At 44.0% G+C, this 25,671-nt stretch overlaps 3 protein-coding genes across 9 annotated transcripts in view; 2 read left to right on the top strand and 1 right to left on the bottom strand.

Moving 5' to 3' along the window:
- Positions 1–102: 102 nt before the first annotated feature.
- Positions 103–5,672, top strand: LOC145643238 (GA-binding protein alpha chain-like). 3 transcript variants are annotated; one of them, XM_081709621.1, is made up of 10 exons: positions 103–228; positions 1,625–1,730; positions 1,899–2,043; positions 2,131–2,215; positions 2,357–2,584; positions 2,849–3,043; positions 3,186–3,239; positions 4,199–4,327; positions 4,449–4,641; positions 4,946–5,672. In XM_081709621.1, the coding sequence occupies exons 2-10, from the start codon at positions 1,654–1,656 to the stop codon at positions 5,205–5,207; spliced, it is 1,368 nt and encodes a 455-aa protein (XP_081565747.1). In that variant the 5' UTR covers positions 103–228; positions 1,625–1,653; the 3' UTR covers positions 5,208–5,672. The 3 variants fall into 3 exon arrangements, with proteins under 3 accessions (XP_081565747.1, XP_081565749.1, XP_081565748.1); XM_081709623.1 differs by having other exon boundaries at positions 112–228; positions 1,631–1,730; XM_081709622.1 differs by lacking the exon at positions 103–228 and adding an exon at positions 283–470.
- Positions 5,673–5,761: 89 nt separating this feature from the next.
- Positions 5,762–20,821, bottom strand: appb (amyloid beta (A4) precursor protein b). 4 transcript variants are annotated; one of them, XM_026996069.3, is made up of 17 exons: positions 20,618–20,820; positions 14,922–15,089; positions 14,104–14,233; positions 13,543–13,655; positions 13,157–13,344; positions 12,452–12,720; positions 11,144–11,314; positions 10,062–10,195; positions 9,894–9,968; positions 9,456–9,614; positions 9,139–9,267; positions 8,941–9,040; positions 8,641–8,844; positions 8,321–8,374; positions 8,091–8,182; positions 7,720–7,866; positions 5,762–7,634 (listed from the first exon to the last, which is right to left on the bottom strand). In XM_026996069.3, exons 1-17 carry the CDS (start codon positions 20,675–20,677, stop codon positions 7,533–7,535), a joined length of 2,295 nt encoding a protein of 764 aa, XP_026851870.2. In that variant the 5' UTR covers positions 20,678–20,820; the 3' UTR covers positions 5,762–7,532. The 4 variants fall into 4 exon arrangements, with proteins under 4 accessions (XP_026851870.2, XP_081565745.1, XP_035378957.1 ...); XM_081709619.1 differs by lacking the exon at positions 8,321–8,374 and having other exon boundaries at positions 20,618–20,821; XM_035523064.2 differs by lacking the exon at positions 11,144–11,314 and having other exon boundaries at positions 20,618–20,817.
- Positions 20,822–24,636: 3,815 nt separating this feature from the next.
- Positions 24,637–25,671, top strand: part of si:dkey-192g7.3 (uncharacterized) — a 5,630-nt gene continuing 4,595 nt past the window's right edge. For both annotated transcript variants that reach the window (XM_026995513.3, XM_081709628.1), the window contains exon 1: positions 24,637–24,785. In XM_026995513.3, the coding sequence (XP_026851314.2) occupies positions 24,772–24,785 (14 nt within the window). In that variant the 5' untranslated portion in view covers positions 24,637–24,771. The remainder of the gene's footprint in view (positions 24,786–25,671) is intronic.

Raw genomic sequence — 25,671 nt, 5'->3', positions numbered from 1 at the left:
TTAACGTTTAGCGGAAAAAATACTTCTGGTGAATTATTTTAAACTATATTTTGCTGGACGTACAAAAGCCATGCAGGCCTCCTCCACATCCCCGCCCCCAATGCAAGGCTGACCAAAAACTAGCATGAACAGTTAGTGAAGTTAGCACGCACTAGGCTAGCCGGCTATAACCCTAGTCCTCAAAAACTCTAAAACCCAACTTAGAGCACTTGTCGTTCCGATAAAGAGGTACGTGAGTCACCGCCGCTGTTCGTTTGAAGCGTGTTTTTACGCTATTAACAAACATCGCACGGTTACGCGGTCCGTTTTAGCCTGGGAACCGTTCCCGCTTTTTGAGGTAAAATTTTCGGTTAGCTCGACGCTAGCTAAGCGTCTCTGAAAGGTGCGCACGAGCGCCACATCCTGCTAGGCTAACGGCGCCCAGCGTAGCGGCTTAGCTGCGTGGCCCGTTTTACAAGCCCTTTTCTCAGGTAAACAACCGTTGTGTATTACTGCAGCGAAAGCGCCGTCTAATATTAGACGTCGGTCGTTATGTTAGTTTGCAAAGGAGTACTTTGACGCACGTTAACAGTCAATAAATCAGTAAATAAATAAATAGCTTTACAATAATAAACTAGGGATAGCTAGCTAGCTAGCGAGGGTAGCTGTTGTATAGCTAACGCTATCTTAAGTAACCAGGCGTGTCTCTCGCTAGCTCGTTGTGCACATAAGCTAACCAGCTAACAAAGGCCAGGTAACTAATCAAATACTTTAGAACATCTAAATGTGATTACCTGACGCCCAAACACGTTTATTTTCCACGTAAATCAGACAATTTACAACGATGTACCATCCATTTCTTCAGACCATTTCGGAAGTCTCACAGCACCGTGACTTTCGCCAGGATTTCCGGCTGCTTTTACATTGCCCTTCTGTTGTTTTGTTTCCGTTTCTTCCATTTCCGTTTTAAGTTTCTAGAATCAAAAGTGTGTAGCGATCTTTTAAAAGTTGTAAAAGTCTTTAAAAGTCAGTACTTACATATTTTTCGTATAATATTATGAAACCCAAAACGACTCCAATATGGCAACTGCGTTTGCCTCTATTCGCGCGTCCTCTTCCCATAGCTGTCTTTAGTCAAAATAATAATCATTTTAACAAGCAGTCTGACATAATACTGACCAGCACTGCTCAATGGGTGTTTATTTCCTAATATAATTGTTTGATATGTCTTATTTTTGTTAGTCACATGGTAAAGAATCGTAGTGGGCCTACCGCCCGGACAAGCCTCGGCTTTGCGTGATAGTTACATGGGTTCAAAGACGCCTTTCTACGCTCAGTTGTCCCCTCCTCTTCATGTGTTAACGATTGCCCATAAAACAACAACGGACAAGTTTAGAAGACTACAGCTGATCCAACAACACGCTGAAAGAATTCAACAGGAGTTCTTGCCTTTTGTTTCACTTTTTTGTCAATTAAATTTTTGATTCACTTTTATGCCGCAAATTCTGGTCGCTTAAATGTACTATTAAACGGATGGAATTAGTTTCATAATTACACCGAAACGTATATAGAACAGACAAATGTAATGTTTATTTGTTCTGTATTATCATAAATAGTTTTATTTTCAACTTGACTGGTGTTTCAGTTGCAGGTTGTTCAGATTTCACTGATAAGATGTCAAAAAGTGAGACTGAGGAGATGATTGAGATTGAGATTGATGGACAGGAGAAACAAGAATGCCTAGAAGAAGGGTGAGTGCTGTAATGAATGGCATAATTGTTCTTTAAATTTGTGGAATCCTCATTGGAGAATGGTTTATTGATTAGCCCGAGACCTTATGAATGGTTGCTGTATTCACCAGTCTTGGTTGTATCCTATATTCTCATTCTCTCGGTGTTTGTGTTTTAATGGATCTGAAGGATTGAAGAGCAGACCATCACAGCAGCTGAATTGATCACGCAAGATATTGATATTAATGAGCCTGTTGGCAACTTGAAGAAATTGCTGGAGCCTCGTCTACAGATCGCTCTGGATGGATATGATATCTGTCTGCAGGACATCCAGGTAGGTTCTATAACCATAGAATTTCTCTGGTAATTTTTTAAGTGGGTGAGTTTACAGATTTAATTCCCTTTTGCTTCCCCCTTGTAGTTACATCCAGACCACAGTCTTTTTGACCAGGGGGTGAAGACAGACGGCACAGTCCAGCTCAGTGTGCAGATAGTCACAAAACCAGGCGAGTGCTTTCTTCTCTCTAGTGACTGCTCATGTTTTGATGCAATACAAAATACATAGTGGGGAGAGAGAATGCGAGTCCTGTTACTTGTGAAATATAATGATGTGCTAATGGGGTGGGAGGGTGCCTGTGCTGCTTTAGGCGAAGAGAAGTTGAATATCCTGGAAATAGTGAAGCCAGTGGAGACAGTGGAGGTGGTGATAGATCCAGACGCGGCTGCAGGAGAGGAGGCTCACCTGGTGGAGGATGGGCAGGTGATAGCAGTGGAGCGCGCCACCATTGCGGACGAGACCTCCGAACAGGTGACCCGCTGGGCAGCTGCTCTTGAGGGCTACCGCAAGGAGCAGGTCCGCCTGAGCATCCCCTATGGTAAGTGCCAGACCAGTAGAGTTGTATTTTACAGTACAATTCCAATTACACTTTTCAAATGATTATGCTGCTGCACTAGGTCTTATTGAGCATTTTCCAGTACGTGTTCTAAACACTGATGACCGCACTGGATTTGAGTATGGATTTTTTGACATGCCCTGCTTAGTCAGATTAGGTGCAAAGTAGTGATGGTTTTTAGAGTACCTACTGGCTGTACCCCCAGCCAGGTGTTTCTTAATGGCACTGCTGTTTTTTGGGGGCCAGACCCGGTGCAGTGGACAGCAGATCAAGTCATCCATTGGGCAGTGTGGGTGATGAAGGAGTTCAACATTGAGGAGATGGAGGTGGGTGGCATCCACATCCCAGGCCGCCAGCTGTGTGCTTTCAGCCAGGAGGAATTTCTCCAGAGAGTGCCTAATGGGGAGATCTTGTGGAGCCATCTGGAGCTGTTACGCAAGTGTGAGTATCTGAGAGAGTGCATGTGTATCTGTGTGTCTACAAATGTATTGTAATAACTCAATTAGAATTTTCTATTGTTTTTTTTTTGTCATTCATTTTCCATGTTCCATAACACTGTGTGTGTGTTACATGCCCTATACAGATGTCCTCGCTAGTCAGGAGCAAGGACAAGAAGCCACAGTCACTATTGACCAACGTAAGTATTTTAAATCAAAGACTTTCAGTTTTGCCAGTTTTATAATACACATGACTATCCTATTTTTTTGTAATCGGTCATGAGATTGGCATTAAAGTTGTATTACTTCCATTACAAGGAAGGAAAGTTATCATATGGCCCCCTGCTGTTTTGCATTTAGCATGTGTGGTAACCCATGAGGTAGTTTAGAGTATAGGTTGTAGTTACAAAACATGTTGCCCCATTTGTCACTGTTATAGTGATTTTTAAAGAATAACTGATGGTAAAGGTCATAAATGACATTTTAGAAGCATGTTCCTAATAAAGGGCTTCAGGGGCTATTGAGCACATAATGTTACTTACACACATCAACTTTAAAGACACCTCTGACAAGGTGTTGGTACAAGGTAAATTGAAACTATATCCATCACCTGGCCTGTGGGATATTTCACAGCAGATTAAAAAGTCCTTGTGGTAAAAATTATTTGGATGAATGTGAATTAGGTCTTGCTTTTCTGTACAGCCAGTTAATGTTTGTCTAGTACATGGATGAACTGCAGTTTAGTCAAGGTGCTCACACTCACAGGTTATCTAATCAGAGAGTTCTATCGCCGGCTCCTTTTTGCCCTTAGGGAAAGTGTATTTACAAACATTTTTGAGGTGTGATAACATGTCTAGGCAAAGCACTGCACCATTTAACTTCGAGACTTAGCAAAGCATTTTGCTATTGTATTTTTGGTTTATGTGCTTGAACTGCTGCAAAACAACCTTTTTTATGAAGGCACCAATTATGTGTTTGTGACACTGAAAGCAGTGGTGATTCCAAATGCTGAATATAACTTGCAGAAGACATGCAATGCATGAAATGCAAACATGTTAAATACATATGTGTATAGTAATTTAATGTGATGTAGGCCCATCTTTTCTGTATTTGAACCTGATTCATCTGTTGTCTTCTTGGCTTTCATTATGATCTCTAGCTGTGCAGATTATCCCTGCTCCAGTGCAACAGGCCACTCCTACAGCCATTAAGGTGCAGAAGCATAACAAAATGCCCAGGGTGCCCCGCATCTCAGGAGAGGAGCGTAGCTCCCCCGGCAACCGTACAGGTACAAGCCCTCAATGCCAGAAGAGGGAGCTGTGTCCCCCCCCCCCCCAATTAGATGACGGTAACCCTCTCAGTCAGTAGTCTCTCTGTATACATGTGCTGAACTGTCTCCCCCCTATCAGGTAATAATGGACAGATCCAGCTGTGGCAGTTCCTGCTGGAGCTCCTCACCGATAAGGATGCACGGGACTGCATTTCCTGGGTGGGAGAGGAGGGTGAGTTCAAACTCAACCAGCCGGAGCTGGTGGCTCAGAAGTGGGGCCAACGCAAAAACAAGCCCACCATGAACTACGAGAAGCTTAGCCGAGCCCTCAGGTTGGTCTTCACAGTAGGGACAATATGATGCTCTTGGATGAAAAATAATAAAGATGAGGTCGAAGTAACTTAATAATATTGCATTTGCAACTTGTATTGGTACTATTTCTATGTACGGATTGCATAATTGCCATAACCCCTTTCTGGCACTTAATACACTGTACCTGGAACTAATTACCAAGTTCTGTAGTGAATAATATATTACTGTTGTTGCCACCATAAAAAAGGAGCATTAGAATTCATGTAAGTGTGGAGTCTCCCTGAGACTATACATTTGTGATGCCCGCCATCTGATGCCCATCAGGTACTACTACGATGGAGACATGATCAGCAAAGTGCAGGGCAAGCGCTTCGTCTACAAGTTTGTGTGCGACCTGAGGACTCTGATTGGCTACAGCGCAGCCGAGCTCAACAACCTGGTGACGGAGTGTGAGCAGAAGAAGCTGGCGCGCGTGCAACTGCACGGGATTGGACAGCCCGTCAACACAGTCACCCTGGCCGCAGCCACTTGCCAGCCTGTCACCACCGTCACTCTGGCCGCTGCCGCACTGGAGAAGGACAGCTGAGTGGGCATGTTTGGCTGCCTTAATCCAGGGAGAAGATATATGGGAAAACACAAGAGGAGGTGCCACAGGGGAGAATGGGACTCTGGGCAGGGAATGTGGGCTGGGAGGGAGTGTGTGTGTGCGCGCGCGCGCGCGTGTGTGTGTGTGTGTGTGTGTGTGTGAGCGCGAGTGAATGTTGATGGACAATATAGTAGGTCCTGTGAGTGGTTTTGTGCGAGATAATGAAATTATCGTTGACCATGTATGGGCTTTGAGTTTTTGTATGCTTCTTCTCTGACTGCAGGGTAGCATTGGCTGCATTTCCATTGTATATACTCTATATGTTTTTTTGATAGCCACAAGGGCAGTGTATTTTGATATTTGTAAAGGATCTGTTCTTTTTTTTTTTTATTTTGAAGTTCCAACTCCCTCTTGGTGAGGTACTTTTAGCTGTCCACCGGGGGGCAATAAAGAGTTAATTTTTGATCTGCTGAATCAAATTTTTTCAAGGCGCAGCATATACACATGCACACTTTTCCCCTATTGCAACTGAATTTCAGACAAGACTGCAAATCTGTATGTACATTCAAAACTTTATTCATGGGATACAGTGTAGAAAGCATCTCCTCAGTCTAAGCCAATGATCTGCATTGAAAGAAACATGGAAAGAAACAGGAGAGGTCAAGAAAGGTGGAGAGCCTTGTCTTTCTTCAGTGCCCCTTACTGACCACATACACTCATCTGAGTCTCCTTGCATAAACACAGCACCTGATTGAAGAGCTTTAGTCTAGGAAGAGTGAAGTCTTCTCTAATGTTTACATTCTCTTCAGGCTTTGAAGTTTAATGTTCACACCTTCCAACTTCCTTCTTTTTCACTCTGCTTTTCAAGCGAGTCCTCCAGGACTCCTAGGACCACGCTACCCACATGCTAAGCACTGTGAGAGTGGAAGAGGGCTGTGGATGTGTTGATCAGAGTGCCTTAATGAGACCCTTCTTGGTGCCCAGCACATTTTCACATGAGCTCGGGTAATGGGAGCCATTTCTTTCGCTCTCCTTTTGGTTTCCGACATGCCTTCCTACCCGCGTAGGGACAAGACAAGCGGAGGAGCGGGAGAAAAGGTGCGGGGCCGATGTCCTGTTCGGTGTTTGTGAATATCACAGACACAGACCAGCGCAAATAGGAAACTGGGATTATAATCCTCTGTCCCACACCGAGTATATTGAAGTGCTGAAGCTCCACTACTTCTTACTTACTCTTGCTGTGGAATTAAACTGATCAGAGGGACGGCCCTTCAAAAAAGACAAACTTCAAAGTGCATAGAATGCCACCAAAACACTTAGGCTTATATTACACGTCAAATTACATAGTTTCTCCAGCCCCATGCAGCTGATGTGTGTGTGTGTGTGCGCGCGTGTGTGCATGTTATGGCGCCTTTAAAAAAAAAAAAAAAGCACTAACTTCATTTAAAGCATGTCTCTGACAACAAAGCTTCAAACCGATTTGGAGTTTTCTATTCTTTAAAATTACATGATCACAAGAAAACACTAAAATGTACAATCCTGCTAAAATCTCTACATGAGAGAGGATACGTGTGGGAGAATCTGAAACCTCTCTGTCGTAATCGCCATGCACTAAATGGAAACAGCTATTTTCTGCCTTATTTCAATGCATTATTACACTCAAAATAAAAAAACTAAACATTCATTTTCATTATCTCCTTAAGTGATATATATGCATTTATATAGTTTATAGCTTTTTTTTTTCCATTTTAAAAATATTTTTCTGGAAAAACAGACCTGGATGGACAGACTGGTCCTGAAATGAAAGCTCAGTGAGGAGTACATTATTGGCTTCTGGCTGTCTTGGTGACTGGAGTCTCAGACTCGAGCCTGGCATGGCTGTCCTCTGGATACCTGGGGCAGACGCCGGGAAGCCAGGGAGATGGAGGAGGGGAGGAGACGATGGGGCAGGAGAGAAAGCACGAGCCCTGGAACAGGCTTAGAGCCGAGGAACCAGGCGCAAGGCTGGGAGGGGGGAGGGACAAACAGTGGGAAAGGTGTCGGGTTTGGTCCAAGGCATGACTGACAGGTGGAGGGGGCAGAGCATAGGGGCATCCAGACAGACAGACGGACAAACAATCATATGGCTGGATGACGGAGAATGACGCATCGGTTTTCTGTGCAAACTGAGTGCTCATCGGTAATTGGATGAAATGGTTGGGTGGCAGGAGCCACACTCATCTCCATGGCAACAGAGTTCACCACTAGTGTGCATGAAGGGCCTGTGTTTTCTGTCCTGATGTGGAGGGGGGAGGGGGGGGGTGCACTGGCTGCTGTAGACAACCTTTAGTTCTGCATCTGCTCAAAGAACTTATAGGTGGGGTTCTCATATCCATTCTGCTGCATCCTAGTGAGGTGGCGCTCTTCCGGGGTCACGGCAGCGTCGACCTGAAAATGAAAGGCATGCAGTGACCCATGTAGACGTGCAATTCATATCGTTTACTACCATGTGCACACAAAGCAGAAAGAGCACCTCTATGACTCCATGGTGGATGGAGGTATACTGCTTCTTCCTCAGCATCACCAGGGTGATGACAATGATGGTTGCTATGACCACCCCTCCCACCATTAGGCCAATGATGGCTCCCTTATTGGAGCCCACATCCTCGGCGAAGAACACCTGAATGGACATGGTGTTCGTCAGTCATCCACTCCTACAAACTCATTCCACTGTTGCCTGTTAAATGCCACTGTATTTTTGTAAAGGGAAACCTCTGTTAAATTCCCTTTATGTGTGCTTTATGTTTCCAGTTTTTACTTCCACACTTCATGCTTTATATTGCTAAGCAGGTAAAGTGCGTTAAGAGTTTGTACCGGGGAACAAACTGTGAGAGTGTGGTTTACCAGTTTCTGGTGATGTACTTCATATCCGGCACTGCGCCTCTCTTCACTGTCCATCCGCACCTCTGGCATTTCTTCTGGTTTCAGGCCAGACACTACACACACACACACACACACACACACACACACACACACACACACACAATGAGAAAGATAATGCACAATGAATCCTTGACAAAAAAAGATTGCTCAACTGATGTTTAGCCCATAGCCATGATAGAACGAGCACTAACCAGCTCGTGTGGGAAGCCCCCTATCTGGTGCTGGGCGTGCATCTACAGGTTCAACTGAGAACAGCAAAGAAAACAAGTCAATTACCAAACACGTTTCTGTCCTTGGACTTGGCCCTCGCTGGGTCAGTGACTGCTGTTCTGTGTGCAATGATTGACAAAACACTGATGATGATGGCGTTGGTGGTGTGAGCGGCTGTTTCCGTCTCTCTGTGTGATTATGGTACAAGGCGCAGTAAACAAGGCGCTTTAAAGGCCCTGCTGGAGTTGTGCAACTGCCTGTTTGTGTGTGTTTATGGCTGTGGGCTTCAGGCACTGGGTACCATGGTTGTCGGTGTTGGCCTGGTTGAAGCCCTTGGGGTAGACGAAGCCTAGGCCGTCCTGCTCTGGAGGCAGCACGTCCAGTGGGGTGGTGCTGTCGGGCAGGTCGGGCATCAGGGCGTCGTTACCGTAGCTCACCCTCATGTCCGTCTGCAGGGAAGAGAGCTGCTGAGTGACCTCCGCCTGCACCCGCTGCATCAGCACCACTGGGGAAAGAGGAGAGAGAGAGAAGAGAGTCAGTACAGCAAACATAATCTGCAAAACAACCGCCTCATTGCTAGAGTGAGACCCACTGCACCCACCTACTTGGTCCTGGATTTCACCGGCCACCCGAGGGACCTTGTAGAGACTGGCGAGACTTTCGTTTAGGCGTTCATCAATTGCTTGCAGGTGCGCCAGCATCTGTGGGGCATGGGTTAAGAGGTCACACACACTGACTCCACGCTAGGGGGAGACTAAGATGGCCCACCTGGGCCTGGAGGCGGGAGTGACTGACGTACCTGGGGACGGATCTGTGAAGCTTTCTTGGGGTCCACCTTGCGCACATGTTCAAAGTGTTTGAGGGCATGCTGCATGTCCTTCTGCTCCGCGCGCACGTACTTCTTGAACAAGCCGAACACCTGGCGAGGCTGTGTGTGTGTGGGGGGGGGGGGGGGGGGAAGTGTTACTGCTGTTAGCCAACCAGGTGAGGGCGCTGGTGAGCATGGACACACATACAACAGTGCGATACAATTATAGGCTGTGTGTCTGGGGCTGAGCTTGTGTCTTCATGCATACTTTTGTGTGTGTGTGTGTGTGTGTGTGTGTGTGTGTGTACCCGGGGCTGGTCAGCCTGCAGGGCAGTTAGGAAGCTGTCTAGTGCCAGGCGGCAGCGTTCATTGAGCAGACCCTCCACCCGAGCGAGGTGAGTCTCCACTAACTGCTGCCTCTCGTTAGCCGCCTCCAGCTCCAGTGCCTCCACCTTCTCCTGGAAATGCTGTGCACGTGCACACACACACACACCCACACCCACACACACACACACACACACAGAGGCCACAGTCCTCACATTAAAACCTAATGCCTGTATATTGCTCTCAGCACTGTCAAACAGATGTACTTGCATGCGTAGGAAGTTTAGGCTCTAAGCCTTAATACACCTAATCCATCCAAGCCAGTGAATTACTGGTAAGCTGTTAACCAGAAAGTTATCAGTGCATTTGTTAATCAATACATCAATAAGCAGTCGCGTTCACGCCGCAGGCACAATAATGACCTGAATGACGGCCTTCTTGTCAGCGCGGGGAAGACTCTTCACCTGCCTTTCGGCTTCACCCCATTCCTTCATCACCTAGATAAGAGGGAGAAAGATGACCCCATTACCTTAGCCACGGAATCATTATTCCTGCCGCCCGTGTCATTCCTCTTCTTCGGTGGTGCTCACCTGAGACATCCTCTCCCTGTGTTTGGCCTCCAGTTGCTCCTTGGCCCTCTGGAAGTGAGTGTGCTCGTTCACAACTCCTGGAGCCTGGAGGTAGTGGCTAACGGAATCCGGAGGACTTGGAGCCAAGGTGGGCACTGGGGTGAGAAGACCCCCAGTGTAAGATTATCCTCATCATACTCGGAGAACACACACTGAGACCATTTTTTTATTCAAATAGGAAAGTTTGAAAGCCAAATTGTTAAAAAGGTAGCAGTCCTACAAGAATGTTTTTTTTTTTTTAAATAAACAAAAAACCACAAAAAACTAAAAGTTAAGTAGAGCAGCAGGCATCATGGCTGTTAGTGGAACAAAGCAGGGTGGACAGACGAGAGCTCTGCCTTCTCAAGCGCCTCCTACTGGACATGCAGACCAATGAGAAAGGGAGAAGGGGTGTATTGTTATGTGTGCTTCCTGTAACCTCTAACTGTCTGTAACCTCTAACTGTGAAGGAGGAGAGTATCTGTGTGAGTGTGTGTGTGTGTGTGGGGGGGGTGGACTATAACCTTTAACGTTTCTGAGTAAGTCAGAGTGAGTGTGTGGAGGCGAGATGGTTGTCTGTGGGTTTTGGGAGCAGTGCAGTGCTGGACGGAGCTGAAGCTGCCAATCTTTCACAGAGGCCAGCTTTGTGCTTAACTGCACAGAAACCTCGGACCTGCGGGCAGCTGCTACAGACTGGTCAGACCAGCCGAGCCACGGCTGCCCTTGGGCCGTGGACCTCCCCGCCCCCGCAGGGGCCAGCCGAGTGTGACAAACAAGAGGGGTCATTGCACAGACAAGCTGCAGACCTCAGCAGGTTAGGACACGAACTCAGTCACCCGCCGGCCCAAGGTCACGGAGGTAGACAACAACGTCACATTCTTCCATCTACAGAAAAACATTCCAGAGCAAGCGTGCGTTAAGGCCGGCGCCCTCCAGGTGGGCACCTCACGCTGGAGTAGTCCATGCCCCCAGTGGGCATGAGGCGGCAGACAGGCAGAGACAGTGGGAGACGAGGCGGGAGGCGGACCATCTCTGCGGGGCGAGGGCGGGGCGGGCGCACTTACGCACGCTGCTGCTGCACACGGCCATGCAGTACTCCTCCGACTCAAAGTTATTGCGGTTTCCGCCGCAGCCGCCGAAGGTGAAGGGCGCGCAGTGGCCCCTCTCAGCCACAAAGTACCAGCGGGGCATTGAGGCACGGCATGGACCCCTGCGCGCTGGGGCCCAGCATGCCTCTGCCCGGGGGAGACACATGTCACACATGTATACACACGTGGTCCAGCACACACATGCCAAAGCTGAAGTCAAGGCCCCGCAGATCCGATCCTAGGCCAAGGCAGACACTGGCAGCAACAGTGTTTAAAATTTACAAGCCACGACCAGGACTGGTTTATCTGCTAATTAATCAATTTTAAATAAATAAAATTTATTTGATATAAATAATCGGGAAATATAAATGTGTCTTTCGTGGCCTCTGCCAGGGACTGGTCCGTGCGCCGACTTTTTCATTTACGTTGTCCTTCTGATCATGGTCTTCAATCTAACTGTTACTCTGACCAAACAGTTTAGTCCTGGCTCATGTAGCGTTCACACTGACATATATATCAAACTAAAAGATGTAAACAAAGGTCATATGGATAGGGTCACATCATGATATGACAGTAAATATGATTTTGCAAATAAACTTCCAACACAGTGCTTTATGAAGAGCTAAAATCGAAGAGCTAATAAAAACATAAAGCAGTGAAAATGGCGTCTGGAACCAGTGTCTTAACCTCCCACGTTCTGCTTTTAAGGTCCAGCTTTACACATTTTTTTCACCTTCACTCTTCTGCTTCATTTGATGTTAGTCCAACATTTTTTGTGTGTATTTTGGCGGGTACAGCGACCTCCAGTAGGAGAAAGGTGCTGCATTAATTAAACACCTTGTTATGAGAAAATGGCACACTGTTCTGGTATCAGAGGTTAAAGCCTTGGGAGCCCTCATGAACAGGACCATGAGAACAGGACTCGAGCTTTGGCTTGCACACACACTCTCTGTGCTATGCACGCACATAACTGGCTGACACACACTCTAACGTGCTATGCACGCACATCACTGGCTCACACACACTCCCACGTGCTGAACAAGACAGATTCGATGGCTCGAATGCACAGATATCGTAAACAAAAGGATCCCTGTTAGGTCATTTGTACACCAAATGTCATCTCCTGTGGATAAAAGCACAAAAGCCTAGAGAACACAAAAGGCTCATTATAATAAGTGAAATATCTGTTACAATACCTGTCAAACACGTGCACAAATGAGGCAGCATAACCGGTTCTGTATATACACACTCAGTTAGTGTGTGGGAGTCCACATGCAACCCTACCTCGGACCACCTCTTCTATAGACTCAGTGGTCGTAGTCGTGGTGGTCGTCATAGCGACGTTTGAGGCTTGCTCGTTGGCGTCATGCTCGCCAGTAGCCTCTTCGTCCTCGTCGTCTTCCTCGTCGGCGTCCTCCACACCGTCACCGTCCTCGTCCTCGTCCTCGTCGTCCCAGGCCTCGTCTTCATCGTCGCCCACTTCCTCGTCGTCCTCTGCGGCGGCGGCGGCTGGCTCAGGCTCCTGCGCTTCTGTGGGGGCTTGCCGGGGCGCGCTGTGACAGAACACATCTGAGTGAAGCGCATTCCCACCTCGGGGAACACTCACTCTGCAGCGTCTGTTAAGACGTTGAAGCAGCTCCTAGAGATGTCTACGATATTTAGCTCCAGCTCTAAACCTGAGCCAGCTAATGAGCTTCTGTAGGAACAGGTTCTTCTGCTGTGAGCACAGGCAAAATCATAGCACATGAGTTTAGCAGGGAATAGGGGTGCCTCTGAGTAAGTGCATGGGCAATGTATTTACATAGCTATGTTTCATGTTTTAATGTCCGTGTGTGCTTTTTTGTGTGTGTGTGTGTGTGTGTGTGCACGCGCGCGCGCACGCACACCCGTATGTGATTGGGTATATGTGGGTGGGTGTATGTTTTTGTGTGCGGTGTGCATGCACTCATGTGCATCTTTGTTCCTCTTTTGCATGGTGTGTGTGCACACCTGTCACCGTACTCCGTCTCGGCACCTCCCCACCACACATCTGAGACATCTGACACACGCTCCTCGCCGTCGGAGAGTCTCTGCTCATCCACGGGGCAGCACACAAACTCCACGCCGCGGAAACGGTCAATGCCGCATGGCAACAGCATCCCAAATTCGTGGAGGTTCATGGACCGATCGCCGCAGGACTGCAGGGAGAGAGGGAGAGAGTTCAGGGAGGAAAGGGGGTTGGGGAGGTGCTGAGTCATCACTGTATAAGAGCTATAAGTAGAAAGACCTCACGGGCTAAAAAGGCCGCATAGGGGTGACTTGTGCAAGAAGCGGACTTCAATTTTCCTAAGCCCATGCGCGGGTACATTTGTGAAACACCTGCAGTAGACTCCTACCTCTTTGGCCACAGTGTGCCAGTACAGGTGGCCTTCACACATGTCCATCCGCTCCTGGTGCAGGAACTTGCACTTATCAGGGACCAGAAGGGCATCGCTCACAAACTCTCCGTCTAGTGAACACAAACACAAATGTACTGGGACACAACGCACGTATCTCCTGAGACTGACGCAAGCACACACACATCCATACACGAAGCTGAAAAATGCGTAGGACTGTAAAGAACTGGCCATGTGACAAAGCAGAGCTCTCTCCTATCAGTACGTGAGAAAGCAGTGATATCATCCGAGGAACATTCTGTTATAGATGGCTCCATTTCCCAGGCAGACAGATGGTGCGCCCCGACAATAAAAGCACATATATCCACCCTAAAGGCAATACTTTAATGTTCCAGATATCCAGGTTAATACCCAAAGAATGACAATGTGCTGTGACAGGATCATGCTGATGGGCAATCCTAAAGTAAATACACACACACACACACACACACACACACACACACACACACACACACACACACACACACACACACACACACACACACACATATATACACTCACCCAGGCAGCGGTAGGGCACTACGATATGTGTGTGGCTGCGACACTGACGGCGGCCTTTCCTGCACCAGTTCTGTATGCTAACGGGCTGGTTGGCTTCCACTACATTAGTGATCTGCAGGTCAGGGTACACCTACACCAGCAACAACAAGCAGGTTAGCAACATGTGTATCTGAAATGACCCTACCACTACAGTGTTACAGAAATGACCCTGCCACTACAGTGTTACAGAAATGACCCTGCCACTAGTGTTACAGAAATGACCCTGCTACTACAGTGCTACAGTAATGACCCAGCTATGACAGTGTTACAGTAATGATCATGCCACTAATGTTACAGTAATGCCCCTGCTACTACAGTGTTACAGTAATGATCATGCCACTAGTGTTACAATAATGAACCTTCTACTACTGTTTTATGGTAATGACCCTTTTGTTACAGTGATGACCCCGCTCTGCTACAATGTTACAATAATGACCCTGCTAGCACAATGCTCTAAATTACAATACCAGTCACAGGCTGAAAGGCAATGCATTACTTGTACCTACTTGAAGTACTTGAATCCCATTGCTTTGGGTCACCACTTCTATTTAAAATTAAAATGCTGAATGCAATTTCCTTATGATTATCTGCTTATAAAAAAAGTAAAATATTATGCCCTGAAATACTGTGAAGCAAAGTCGTTAACCTAATCTACGGTAATCCCATTCTGTTACATCCATATTAAGACCTTTCTGCTGCCATTGCTCTCAACATTTTCTTCCCATCATTTCCCATTTTCCCCTCTTTGTATCTCCTTGTGCCCATTGCCCGCGCTGTACCTCCTGGCAGTACTGCAGAATGCCTTCTTTGGTGCCAATACAGCTCTTTGTGCCAGTCGGGTCAGGCTCCCACTTGCCGCTCTGGACGTTGATGTGCATGTTGAGTTTCCCGCAGAACATGGCCACCTGAGGCTCGGACAGCAGCCCAACCGAGTCCTCTGACGGCACCTGCCACCCGTGCACAGAGATGGAGAGCTGCCTTCATGCATTCACAAACAACCATTTTTAATTAAACACAGTGGAAGTCAAAATAAGGTGAGCTCACAGTCAGTGTACACAGTCATCTTTTTATGAGGAGTCAGTGTCTATCACCATTGGAGCCTCTCATAACATCACCACAGATCAGTGAGTCAGGAGAAATCGATTGGTTGTTTATATCTACCCAGACAAACTCCATATCAGGTTTCTTAGAGAATGAATCCTTTTGGGCCACTGGCATTGATTTTGTTACCCCAACTGCATGTAGAATTAACTGTTAACATTTCCCCTCAGTGTAGACACCACTGATATAATTTTGGCCATCTATCCAGATTCTGGGTTCATTAACCAACTAACCATATTGTATTTTTCATTAACATACTTATTTTTAATGAAGCATAGAACACTTTAACCAGACACACCAGGGAAGACATTTTTCTCAACTCAAGACCTGTTGATATTTCATGAGAAATATTTATGTTGTTGCTTTATCTTTATTATTATGAACAAAGCAATGTGAACCACCGTTCATGACACTACTACAAAAAAAAGTTAAATAATTGTTTAATCATACTTGCCAATATTAGCTTTTGACAAATATGAATGGATGAAAGCATTTAATTGAAACCTAAATGAATGAGAGCTGAATGTAAAGCAAAGCAACTCTGCAGTAACCATCACCACTAAAACCTGCGGATCCTCTGGATCACGACTCAGGTGCAAGTCAAGAAAGCTGGATCACGATTCAGGTGGAAGTCATGCAAGGATTTGGAACTTGCTCTGTGGTTTTTGCCTTCAGTTTTCTGTTCGTATGGTTTTCCTGGTCAATTAAATAACAGTGTTTGCGTGTCTTTTTTTGGGCTGTTTTAGGCACTGTCCACACATGGGAAGGGGTTGCTGTAAGAAAGTACCCCACAAAGACTACAGGTCAAACCATTTTCTTTTGGTGTGTAAGCAGATGACAAAATTAAAGTCAAAAGATCATCTTGTTAATACAGTGCATTCCATCTCCACAGCTGTGAAAACATACAATTTCTGGAAATATCTGTAATCAATTTCACAGTCTATTTTATTACAATTTATTACAATGAAATGAAAAAGAACGGTGGAACAGAATTGACAGTGTCTCTCTCTGAAAGATTCTTCCTCTGATTGCTGGGTCAGACCGGCACTTATACAACGGCTACTGCAAAACACCACTGACCTTCTTAGTTCTGACTGAAAAGCTTTGAATATGACACCAATTCTCAAAAATGAAGTGTAAGTACAGAAAAGGATATTAAAAAAGATAAGTGTTACACTGTAAAGACCTGAGCAAACAGCTGGAGCGATACAAGCGGGTGGTATGTGATTATTAAAAAAGTAAATGGCAGGAACAAATGCGCTGTATCTGAGTCTGAACAGCTGAAACCAAATTTCAAGATTCATGACAAGCTTGACTATTAATGCTGGGTGTTAAAAAGGGAATGGTTGAATATAAGCCCAAAGGACTGCAGTATCAGACAGAAAGGGTGCATATCAGCAAAAACACACGAGCACACCTGCAGGCAACAGCCTGAAATATTATATTACTTCTAGAGTTTTAAATGTCGGTGCCTTGCAGCGATTTGAAAAAAATATGCGCACAGTAAGTGAAAAATAAAGATGAAGAAGGGTAAGGAGAGGATTCTAGGAACGTAAAAGTAAACAGTAAGTTAGTATAATGGTGCCTCTGGTTTGGAAGCTAAAGAAACAGAACCACTTTGGAACCTTAATAGTAGTCTAGATAAAGAGTTAAAGATTTTAAGTGCTGTAACGATTTATGGTACCCTAAACCCTAAGCTTTTTTTAATAAATATGACTATAATTAGCCAACGAAGGACAATAAAATAAATAAAAGATAAGTGTAGGCACTGAATAAGGCATACATCAGAACTGTCTAAAGCTATACAGCACATTTAGTATCAGACATGTAGGTGACGCAGCAAAAATAAATGCAGAAATGGAAAGTCTACCAAGACCAAAGAATCACAGATGAAAAGTAAGGAGCAGAAATGGAGGAGCAGTCCGAAAGGGAAAAATACTGCACGGACCCGTCCTGCTAAATCTGACTACTCCGCTGAGAATGTTCTCCACAGAGAACTATGATTAGCTGAAAAGCAACACGAGCATGTTGGCTTGATCATACCAACGTAATTTTGTAAAGGCATAAAGAGAAACAGGAACACACCAAACAAGCAAAGAAAGAGAAAGAGTGAGTGAGAGAGAGAAAAAGAACAAGTGAGAAAGGGATTATGATGTGTATCTCTTGTGTATCTATGACCTGGCCTTGACCTTGACCTTAGCTGTCACACTATAGCCCCAGCAACTACTCTCCCCCATACACACAGTGTTCACTGTTTAACAGAACTCAAGAGATTATGGCACTATTGTTTCTGTCTACCTTTTTGTTAAGACTAACAAACAAATGAAGTGCTGCGGTTGTCCGTCTGTGTCTGTCTCTGCCTCTGGTCCATAGAGTCACACAAATGGGACGGCGATGCAAATTACAGAGAAATCCCAGGCCCAGTAAGCCACTACCTCTTCTCATATATCACAGCGCTTTCTCCAAGTAACAAATAGCATGGTGACTGGTGCAACCGAGAAGTCCCATATTACATGGCTGACTAAAAAAACACCGTTATTGTGCTTACCGCAAGCCCACAGCGCTGTTCAGTTAATTAATAGTCACACATGTTAAACAAAAGATGTGGGACTATATTCAGTTATAGAGTTTGAAGATCTACATATGGTTTAATCAATAAGTAGAGAAATGAGAAAGTGGCAATTGCTTGTGCATAATTTGTGCAAAGATCTCATGAATTTGCTGTAAATTACCTGTCTGTATGCTTGGACTGTTTGTTAGCACAGTCATATATATAGAATATGCTATGATAATGGAAAATCCAAATTTGAATTTGCTTCCTTTATTTACAGTAATGATGTTGCAAACCTCAACTAAATGAAGGTCAAATCCACATAGCTGTTGTATTTTCTCTATTGTCACATTGTTACATCTTTACACTGACATTCTTTAAACTGTATAATAGTTATTTAATTAAACTACAATTTACAATTCTGCTTTAAATTATTTAAATCATTTTAAAAGATGCATAGGACTCTTTAGCAGAATAAAGGTGATGATGAACAAGTCAGAAAGGCAGCTCAATAGTTTGCTGCCAAAAGTCGCAAAGTGTCACGACATTGAATAATGCAGAGCATTGCTGAGCACATGTTCACCAAGATGATTCTGACACCTCGCCTCTGCAGGCAATCTATAAACATACCATTTATAGAGACCTCAATGCAGAACCATTTGATGTGTTTTCTTTTTTTTTTTTTGGCCTGTCCCTTTTTTTGGGTGGAGGCCTTTCAGAATGGTACTGTAAGACCACATGACAGCATCGTCTTTAAACCATAAACCTAATGCTACACTTACACCAGTGCTACCCATGCCTGGCTCCCAGAACGCAATGGTCCACATATTGGCTGTATCCGACCTCCCACCACACCTGACACATATACTGAGATAGACTTCATCCTAACCCAAAAATCATGTGTCATGGAAGGAGCATGAAAGCTTGCATTTCTTCCAGCCAGATGCAATTTTTTAGGCTCCATGCATTCAAATCAGCAATGAACCTCACCAAAACCCACACATGAACAGTACAAGTCGTCTTCGTTGCTGTCTGATTTGTACTTCACATGTGGTATCTGTGCCAGTAAATGGATTTTACTTTGCCATCAAAAGATGGGTCTTCCCTTATTTAAATGCCTGTTTCTAAAGCTTTCACATGCACAGCCTTACACCTAATGATTTCTTATAACCGTGCAAATGTGGTCTTCATAAAAACGTTTAACCGATTTAATTATAGTGCAGCTGATACCCAATGTTAATTTTTTTTTATCACATACATGCGCAAGGCTTGCAACACCTCTAAAGAGCCAAACAGGTCTTGGCCATGGCTGGTATATATTACACCTTCAGTAACGACCTCAACATCTATAGACCTATTCACAGATAAACAGAGAAGGCCTGTTTCTGGGCATAGTCATCCCAGTTGCCTCTAGCACTGCGCTGCAAAAGGCCGATTGCGTTAATCGAAGGTATCAAGCAGTAAAAAATGTGAAAGTACAAACTAAAGTTTGGCACTAATGCAAGCAATTTAATATAATTTGCCAAGGCGTAGCTACGTTAAATGAGAACATATACCGATGTTATTTTCATCTCTTTCTCAGACATCTAATTTTGTAGCAATGTGTAACTGCAACTGTACAGTAAACTTTAGTATTTAAACTGAGTGCATGTTACACATGATAAACAAAAAGACTACTACATACTGTATGCCTGTTTCGACTCCGCGGTATCGCTGAGGTTGCACATGGGCTTACCATCGCTTGAAATCAATAAACCACTGCTTAAGAAATGTCAGGCATAATTTCTTAAATAATATTTCCGTCAAAGTCGCTGCAAACGAGCCGCGCGTGCTGATCGCACTCACGCTGCTGTAGTTAAGAAAACGCCGCAGTTCGTCGACGCCATCTTGCTTTCTGTCAAGCAGCATCTCTCCCAGTCCTACACAGCGCTCTCCCAGTACCATTCAAGCAACTTTCCCAGTACCATTCAAGCAACTTTCCCAGTACCACACAGAACCATGAGCACGAGCCCGGTGCCATGTAGAACCAGGAGCACGAGCGCAGCACGCGTTTGTCCGCAGAATTCCACGTCTGCGCTTGTATGAAAAATACGCCAACCGACTGACGAATAATCCACGGGAATAAACGAAACACGAGAATTAACGCTAATAAAGCCGAATTATTAATTTGCGATATTCACAAAATCGTGATGTTTCGCGTCGTAACCCAAATTCCTCCCAAGTGCCGCTCATCTGGAAGCTGTCAAATGTATATGACCTTTACATCTGTATATTGTGTTAATTTTCACATCTCTGCAACGAACAAGGGAAAACGGTAGATCGGCATTTTCGCCATTCGTCCGTGACATTTACATACAATACGATGTGCAGGAGAAATGGGCTCCTAATGTGTAAAGCTGTTTGTGACCAGCAAGAGTCGTAAAATAGATTTCACGTTTTTTCAGGTCAAATAAATTAGTTGAGTCACGCTTAGATGTTTGTACGCCAAAGGAGCACTGATGCAACGTACCGTCCCTAAATTATGTCTGTCAGCCCCGTTATTTCTGTGCAGCCAATATCTAAGCCCCTACCTAACATCATCCGAATGTATTCTGTTCAGTAGAATAAAAACGTAGCAATCCCAGTACACGAACATCACACAACAAAAGAGACTACCGGGGCATGCAATGATGCCAAATACTGACATGCAAACTGGAATCGAAAACATCTGATGTCTGCATGTCTACATCATGCATGCAGGCCTATTTTCCACGCTCCTAGAACGCCTTTATAGAAAAGGAAGAGGGTGAAGGGCTCTCTCGCAATGTTAATGCCTTGTCCTACCTCGACAGCAAGCGACGAAGTCGCGACTATGAACAGCAAAAACGCTGTGCGGTCGCCCATGCTGTTTGCCCTATGGCAGCACGTCCAATGCGGAGTGTGTCAGGGTTTCTGCAAGCAGCGCCTCGCTGATCCGAGTCCCGTTCTCCCCGTGGCTGTTACTGCTTTATGAGAATGTGCGAGATGCCAAGCTGTACAGCAGCCCCGGCGGCAGTCACCTGACCAGACGTCGACAGACTGGAATGAGGGAGAGCGGGAAAAGATGGAAGCGATGTTTGGAAATGTGATGCGTTTCTCAGGTATCAGTGGTCATTAGATTAGCTCCAACTAAACTTAGGTTTACCAACTGTGGGGTTTCATAAATTAAATGAATGCTAAGCTTACACTAATAGAGAATAATGCGCAGAATGGAATAGGACTAATGCTTAAATGAATAAAATAATTACTGTATGTCCAGACATAAAAGGAAATGCCCTAGACGTGCATATGTGTGATTACGCAAGAAGACATGTGTACGAGACGGTCAAACAGGTGACGGCTGAGATGGAAAAACACAAAAGCAGAAGTGGTGCAAGGCGAGAAAAACTATAAGTTTGTCTGTTGCAAAGTTATGCTTTAGATCTCACTCGCACTGCGTTGTGAAGTGACATCTCCAGAGCTCTTCATTAATAAAAGGCCACAGGGTAACGCACTGGTTCCTGTCTCTTCTTTCCTGCATCAACGGACACGACACAACTTTATACGAAGTCAGCGTGCATTTAAAATTGAGGGTACAGTGCGGTCTTCTGAACTGAGAGTGATGTTATCCCTGGGAACTCTTGGAGCCCATTTCTCTAGCTCAGGGGTTACAGAGGTATTAAAAAAGAACAGCATGTTTCAGACATTCATAATAACATAAAATATATCTGCATAATAACAAGCATAAAAACACATTATTCAATAACGTAAAAAAGCATAACTTTTTTTTTTCACTCACTGGGGCAGTTTATTAGGTCTAGGCTTACCTACATTTGTGCCTTTTATATCTGTAATTGCTTACTGAAACTTGTGTCGACCTGCGCAGTTTTTCTGCCAGCATCCACCCAATTCTTTACTGTGCTGAACCACTGCTGACTAGTTTATGTGTTTGGTCATTCTCAACAAAGCAGTAACACTGACATGGTAGTGGCCCTGTAGGGGATGTTGGCTGGCCTTGGTGTAACCAGGTATATCAAGAAAAAAATCTCAGACCATTAGTAATCCTGTTATCTACCAACTGACCATTCATGAAGAGTCGCAGGATGACAGACAACACAAACCATACCTTGCAAAAAATGTGGTGTATTGTTGAACTGTACACTTACAAAGTGTTTATAATAAATAACTGCTTCTTCTTTGAAGTATGGTCACATAATACTTTCTCAGTTACAGGATGTTTTTGGTGAGAATGTCAGGTGAGATTCATTAAAAATTTAAAAACTATATCACAGATAGCCTCTAAATTTACATCTATGAAGATTGTGCTCTTTTGGACTGAGATCAATATTGTAATTCCCGGGATCTGTTGGAGCCACTCCACCACTAACATTGGACAAAAAATGTTTGCCATTGCCCAAACTCGTCATAAACCATGTCTGTATGGACCTCATTTTGAGCAGTGGGGCAGAGCCCTTCTGCAGCACCAAAAGCCTTCACCAAACAGTTGCACCAGGACATTAATCCTCCACTACCATTTTTTTTTTTGTTGGAACTATGCATTCTGGTAGATTTATATTCTTCTGACATCCGCCAAACCCAGATTTGTCCATCAGACTGTAAGAAATTAAAGTGTGATTCATCACTCCAGAGAACATATTTCCACTGCTCAAGAGTCCAGTCAGCATGCGATTTAACACTCCAGTCAATGTTGGGCATTGAGAATAGTGACCTTTGAATCATGTGTGGCTCCTGACACACAGTTCTTGTACAGTCAGTCTGGAACTCTGTACTGAGTGCCGCAATAAGGTGTTGGCGATTTTTATGTGCTACATACTTCAGCACTCAATGACCCTGAGTGTGAGTTTGCATAGTGTACACTTTGTGGATGATTTGTTATTGCTCCTAAACACCTCGGTTTTATAGCAACAGTACTTACAGTTACCTGGGGCAAATCTATCAAAGCATAAATTTGAAAACTGATGTGGCAAAAGTGCATCTTATGATAGTGCCACATTTAAAGCAATTTAGCTATTCAGTATGGCCCATTCTACTGCCAAAGTTTGTCTATGGAGCTTACATTCCTGTGTTTTATACACCTGTTGGAAGTGGGTGTGGCTGAAATCCCTGAGCTCAATAAATAGTAGGAGTGTCCACATTCTTTTGTCAATATAATGTATATGACCACCTTCTGCCTTTTAGAACAACTTCCAGGCCTGCTTGGCATGCTGTTGTGAGCTGGGTGTTCTTTGAAGGATAAAAGGCAGAAATCTTATTCACAGTCTTATTCTCCAAACAAAAGATCAGTCATATTTCTATCAGGTGATCCTGAATTTGCTTAGTGTGTGTGTTTGGGGGGTTATCATCTTGGGATATGGGAGCATCATGAAGGAACATAGATTGGTCCTATAAAAATGCTTCCTAATCAATGACAGTGACATGTAGAGCATTGATTAACCCTAATGTTTCCCATGAGTTGAGTCCACCACTATGTTTAACACTTGGCAACAGGCATTACTGGTTGTTATCCACATATATGGATACAGTCACAAGGCTGAAAGACAACTGTTTTCAACTGTTCAATGTCCAGATTTTGTGCTCCTTTGAAGGTTCGACATCACTGTGCTTTTGTGTGCATGTGGCTTCTAAATGCAGTAAACTCCAGCTTTGTGACTGCAAATAGACAATTAAACCCCAAATAATTAAACCTAGACAGTTCAAAATGTCTTTAGAAACTTACATTTACTTGACACCAGCTTCTTACATTTACTTTTTAGCCATTTAGCTGATGCTTTTATCCAAAGCGACTTACAATTATGACTGAGTACAACTTGAGCAATTGAGGGTTAAGGGTCTTGCTCAGGGGCCCAACAGTAGCAACTTGGCAGTGGTGGGGCTTGAACCAGCACCACTGAGCTACCACTGCCCTCTCTTGGTGCAGGGGGCATGAGTTGGTTACTTCTGAGTTCAGGAAGAAGTCAGATGGCTTGAGTGTAAAATCTGCCCTTTATGTGGCTGCTGTTGAAGTGGATGTTTTGGTACTGTTGCAAGATGGTGCAAGCAGCCTTGAATCACTCATTCTCCTCAGTTTCTTGAAGGTGTCGTGTCTGACAGGTACACCAAATTAGACTTTCTAATATCACAATATATAGAATATATTGGGTTGCATGATATGGAAAAAAATATCCTACTGTGAGAATATTGAGGCATATTGATTGTGATATACCAATATGTGAAAACACAGCAATGAATATATTATGATGTTAATGAGTGGTCTGCATTATTTTTATCTAAGTTATTTATGTTTGTGTGTCACATGAATGTCATGATTTATTAAAACATATTACCAATAGTAAAATAAATAAATAAATAAATAAATAAATAAATAAATTTAAAACATTTATATATATATATATATATATATATATATATATATATATATATATATATATATATATATATATATATATATATATATATTATTTATTTATTTATTTATTTTTTCCCCGATTTGTTAGAGCGTTTATTAGCATATTACAGCCTTTTTGCAATATGTATTTCGGAGGCCAATATTGCAGAAACGCTTAACAAACAGTATACTGTGTATTCTTATAAGCCATACACAGAACTTAAGGCAACAGAAGTCAGTATAGTCTGCTGCATGTTAGATAAAAACACAATACACTAAGAGACTGGGAAACAAACAAACAAATAAATGGCTGGACTAGACCTTTAGCGCCATCTTTTGGTATAAATGCAAAAATGACGCAAAAACGTTTATTGAAATTTCTAAGTGCGAGAGGAAACGGCGCTAGACACACGCTGTGCAGACGCGTGTATCCGGCGACGCGTGTCCAGCTGATAACTTAAGGGTCCCGGAGCACGAGCAGGCGTAGAGAGTGCGCGCGACCAGGGAAGTGCGCGTACGCTAGGCGCACGCGAAGTTACACTCGAGACAAACGCACCAGGATTCTTACGCAAAAATGAACATTTCAAGGTAATGATTACGCACAGTTACGTGTTTTCTTTGGGACAGTAATAACACGACATTGGATTCATTGTAATTGTTGCGAATTCTGTCGTGTCCGCTAGTGAAAGTTTTGCTACTAATTACAGAGTTTGGGTATGATCGACTCGGAATGAAACCGAGAGTGAGAGACAGACCGCGGACATTGTACAATGTTTTTGATTGTGATAAAATAATATATTTACTCGTTTATGTGGTTAAAGGTCCACGCGAAACAGTTCGCTTGGAAGTAGGTCAAATTGGCCTGATTCATGACATTTGAACGGAAGTGATTATGTGCAAAATTCTTATTGGTGACTGAGTAAAATTACACCCACATACTTAATTACAACTTTTGTTATATCGGATTTACACCAAGATGACACCTAGAATGCTTATTAAAGGCTAGATAATTGCTTTTGTGGCAGTTATTTTCGATCCATTCCATTAGCGGTCAGTGCCGTTTTTTGTATACAGTTATTTATTTATACAAGTCAACCTAACAGGGACGTTGATGTGTAAAAACCAACACCACGTCTGTGCCTAAAAAAACTGCTTAACAAACGTAGACATGCCAACATATTGTGAGTGTCACTGCTATGTGGTGAATGGTCCAATAGTACTAGTGGTCTTGGGGTAAGGAACTACTGGTAAATAACGCAGAAGTTGGCCTGCACTTGGACTACAGTGGGTAATTGTGTACTTATAATATGGACCTGTAAGGTAACTTATCAGTTTACTTTACAAAGATTATTTGCAGTATAAGATGATGTATAAGATTATCTACAGTAAAAGATAATGCCCTCAGTAACACATTTTTTTCACTGGAGTTTAGCAATATTTATTTGACAGCAAAGATGTTACTGTGTAAATAGTT

This window comes from Electrophorus electricus, unplaced genomic scaffold (assembly GCF_041902795.1).
Source record: "Electrophorus electricus isolate QZ-2024a unplaced genomic scaffold, ASM4190279v1 Scaffold64, whole genome shotgun sequence".
Classification (NCBI taxonomy): Eukaryota; Metazoa; Chordata; class Actinopteri; order Gymnotiformes; family Gymnotidae; genus Electrophorus; species Electrophorus electricus.
This window is presented reverse-complemented; position numbering and strand designations above follow the sequence as displayed.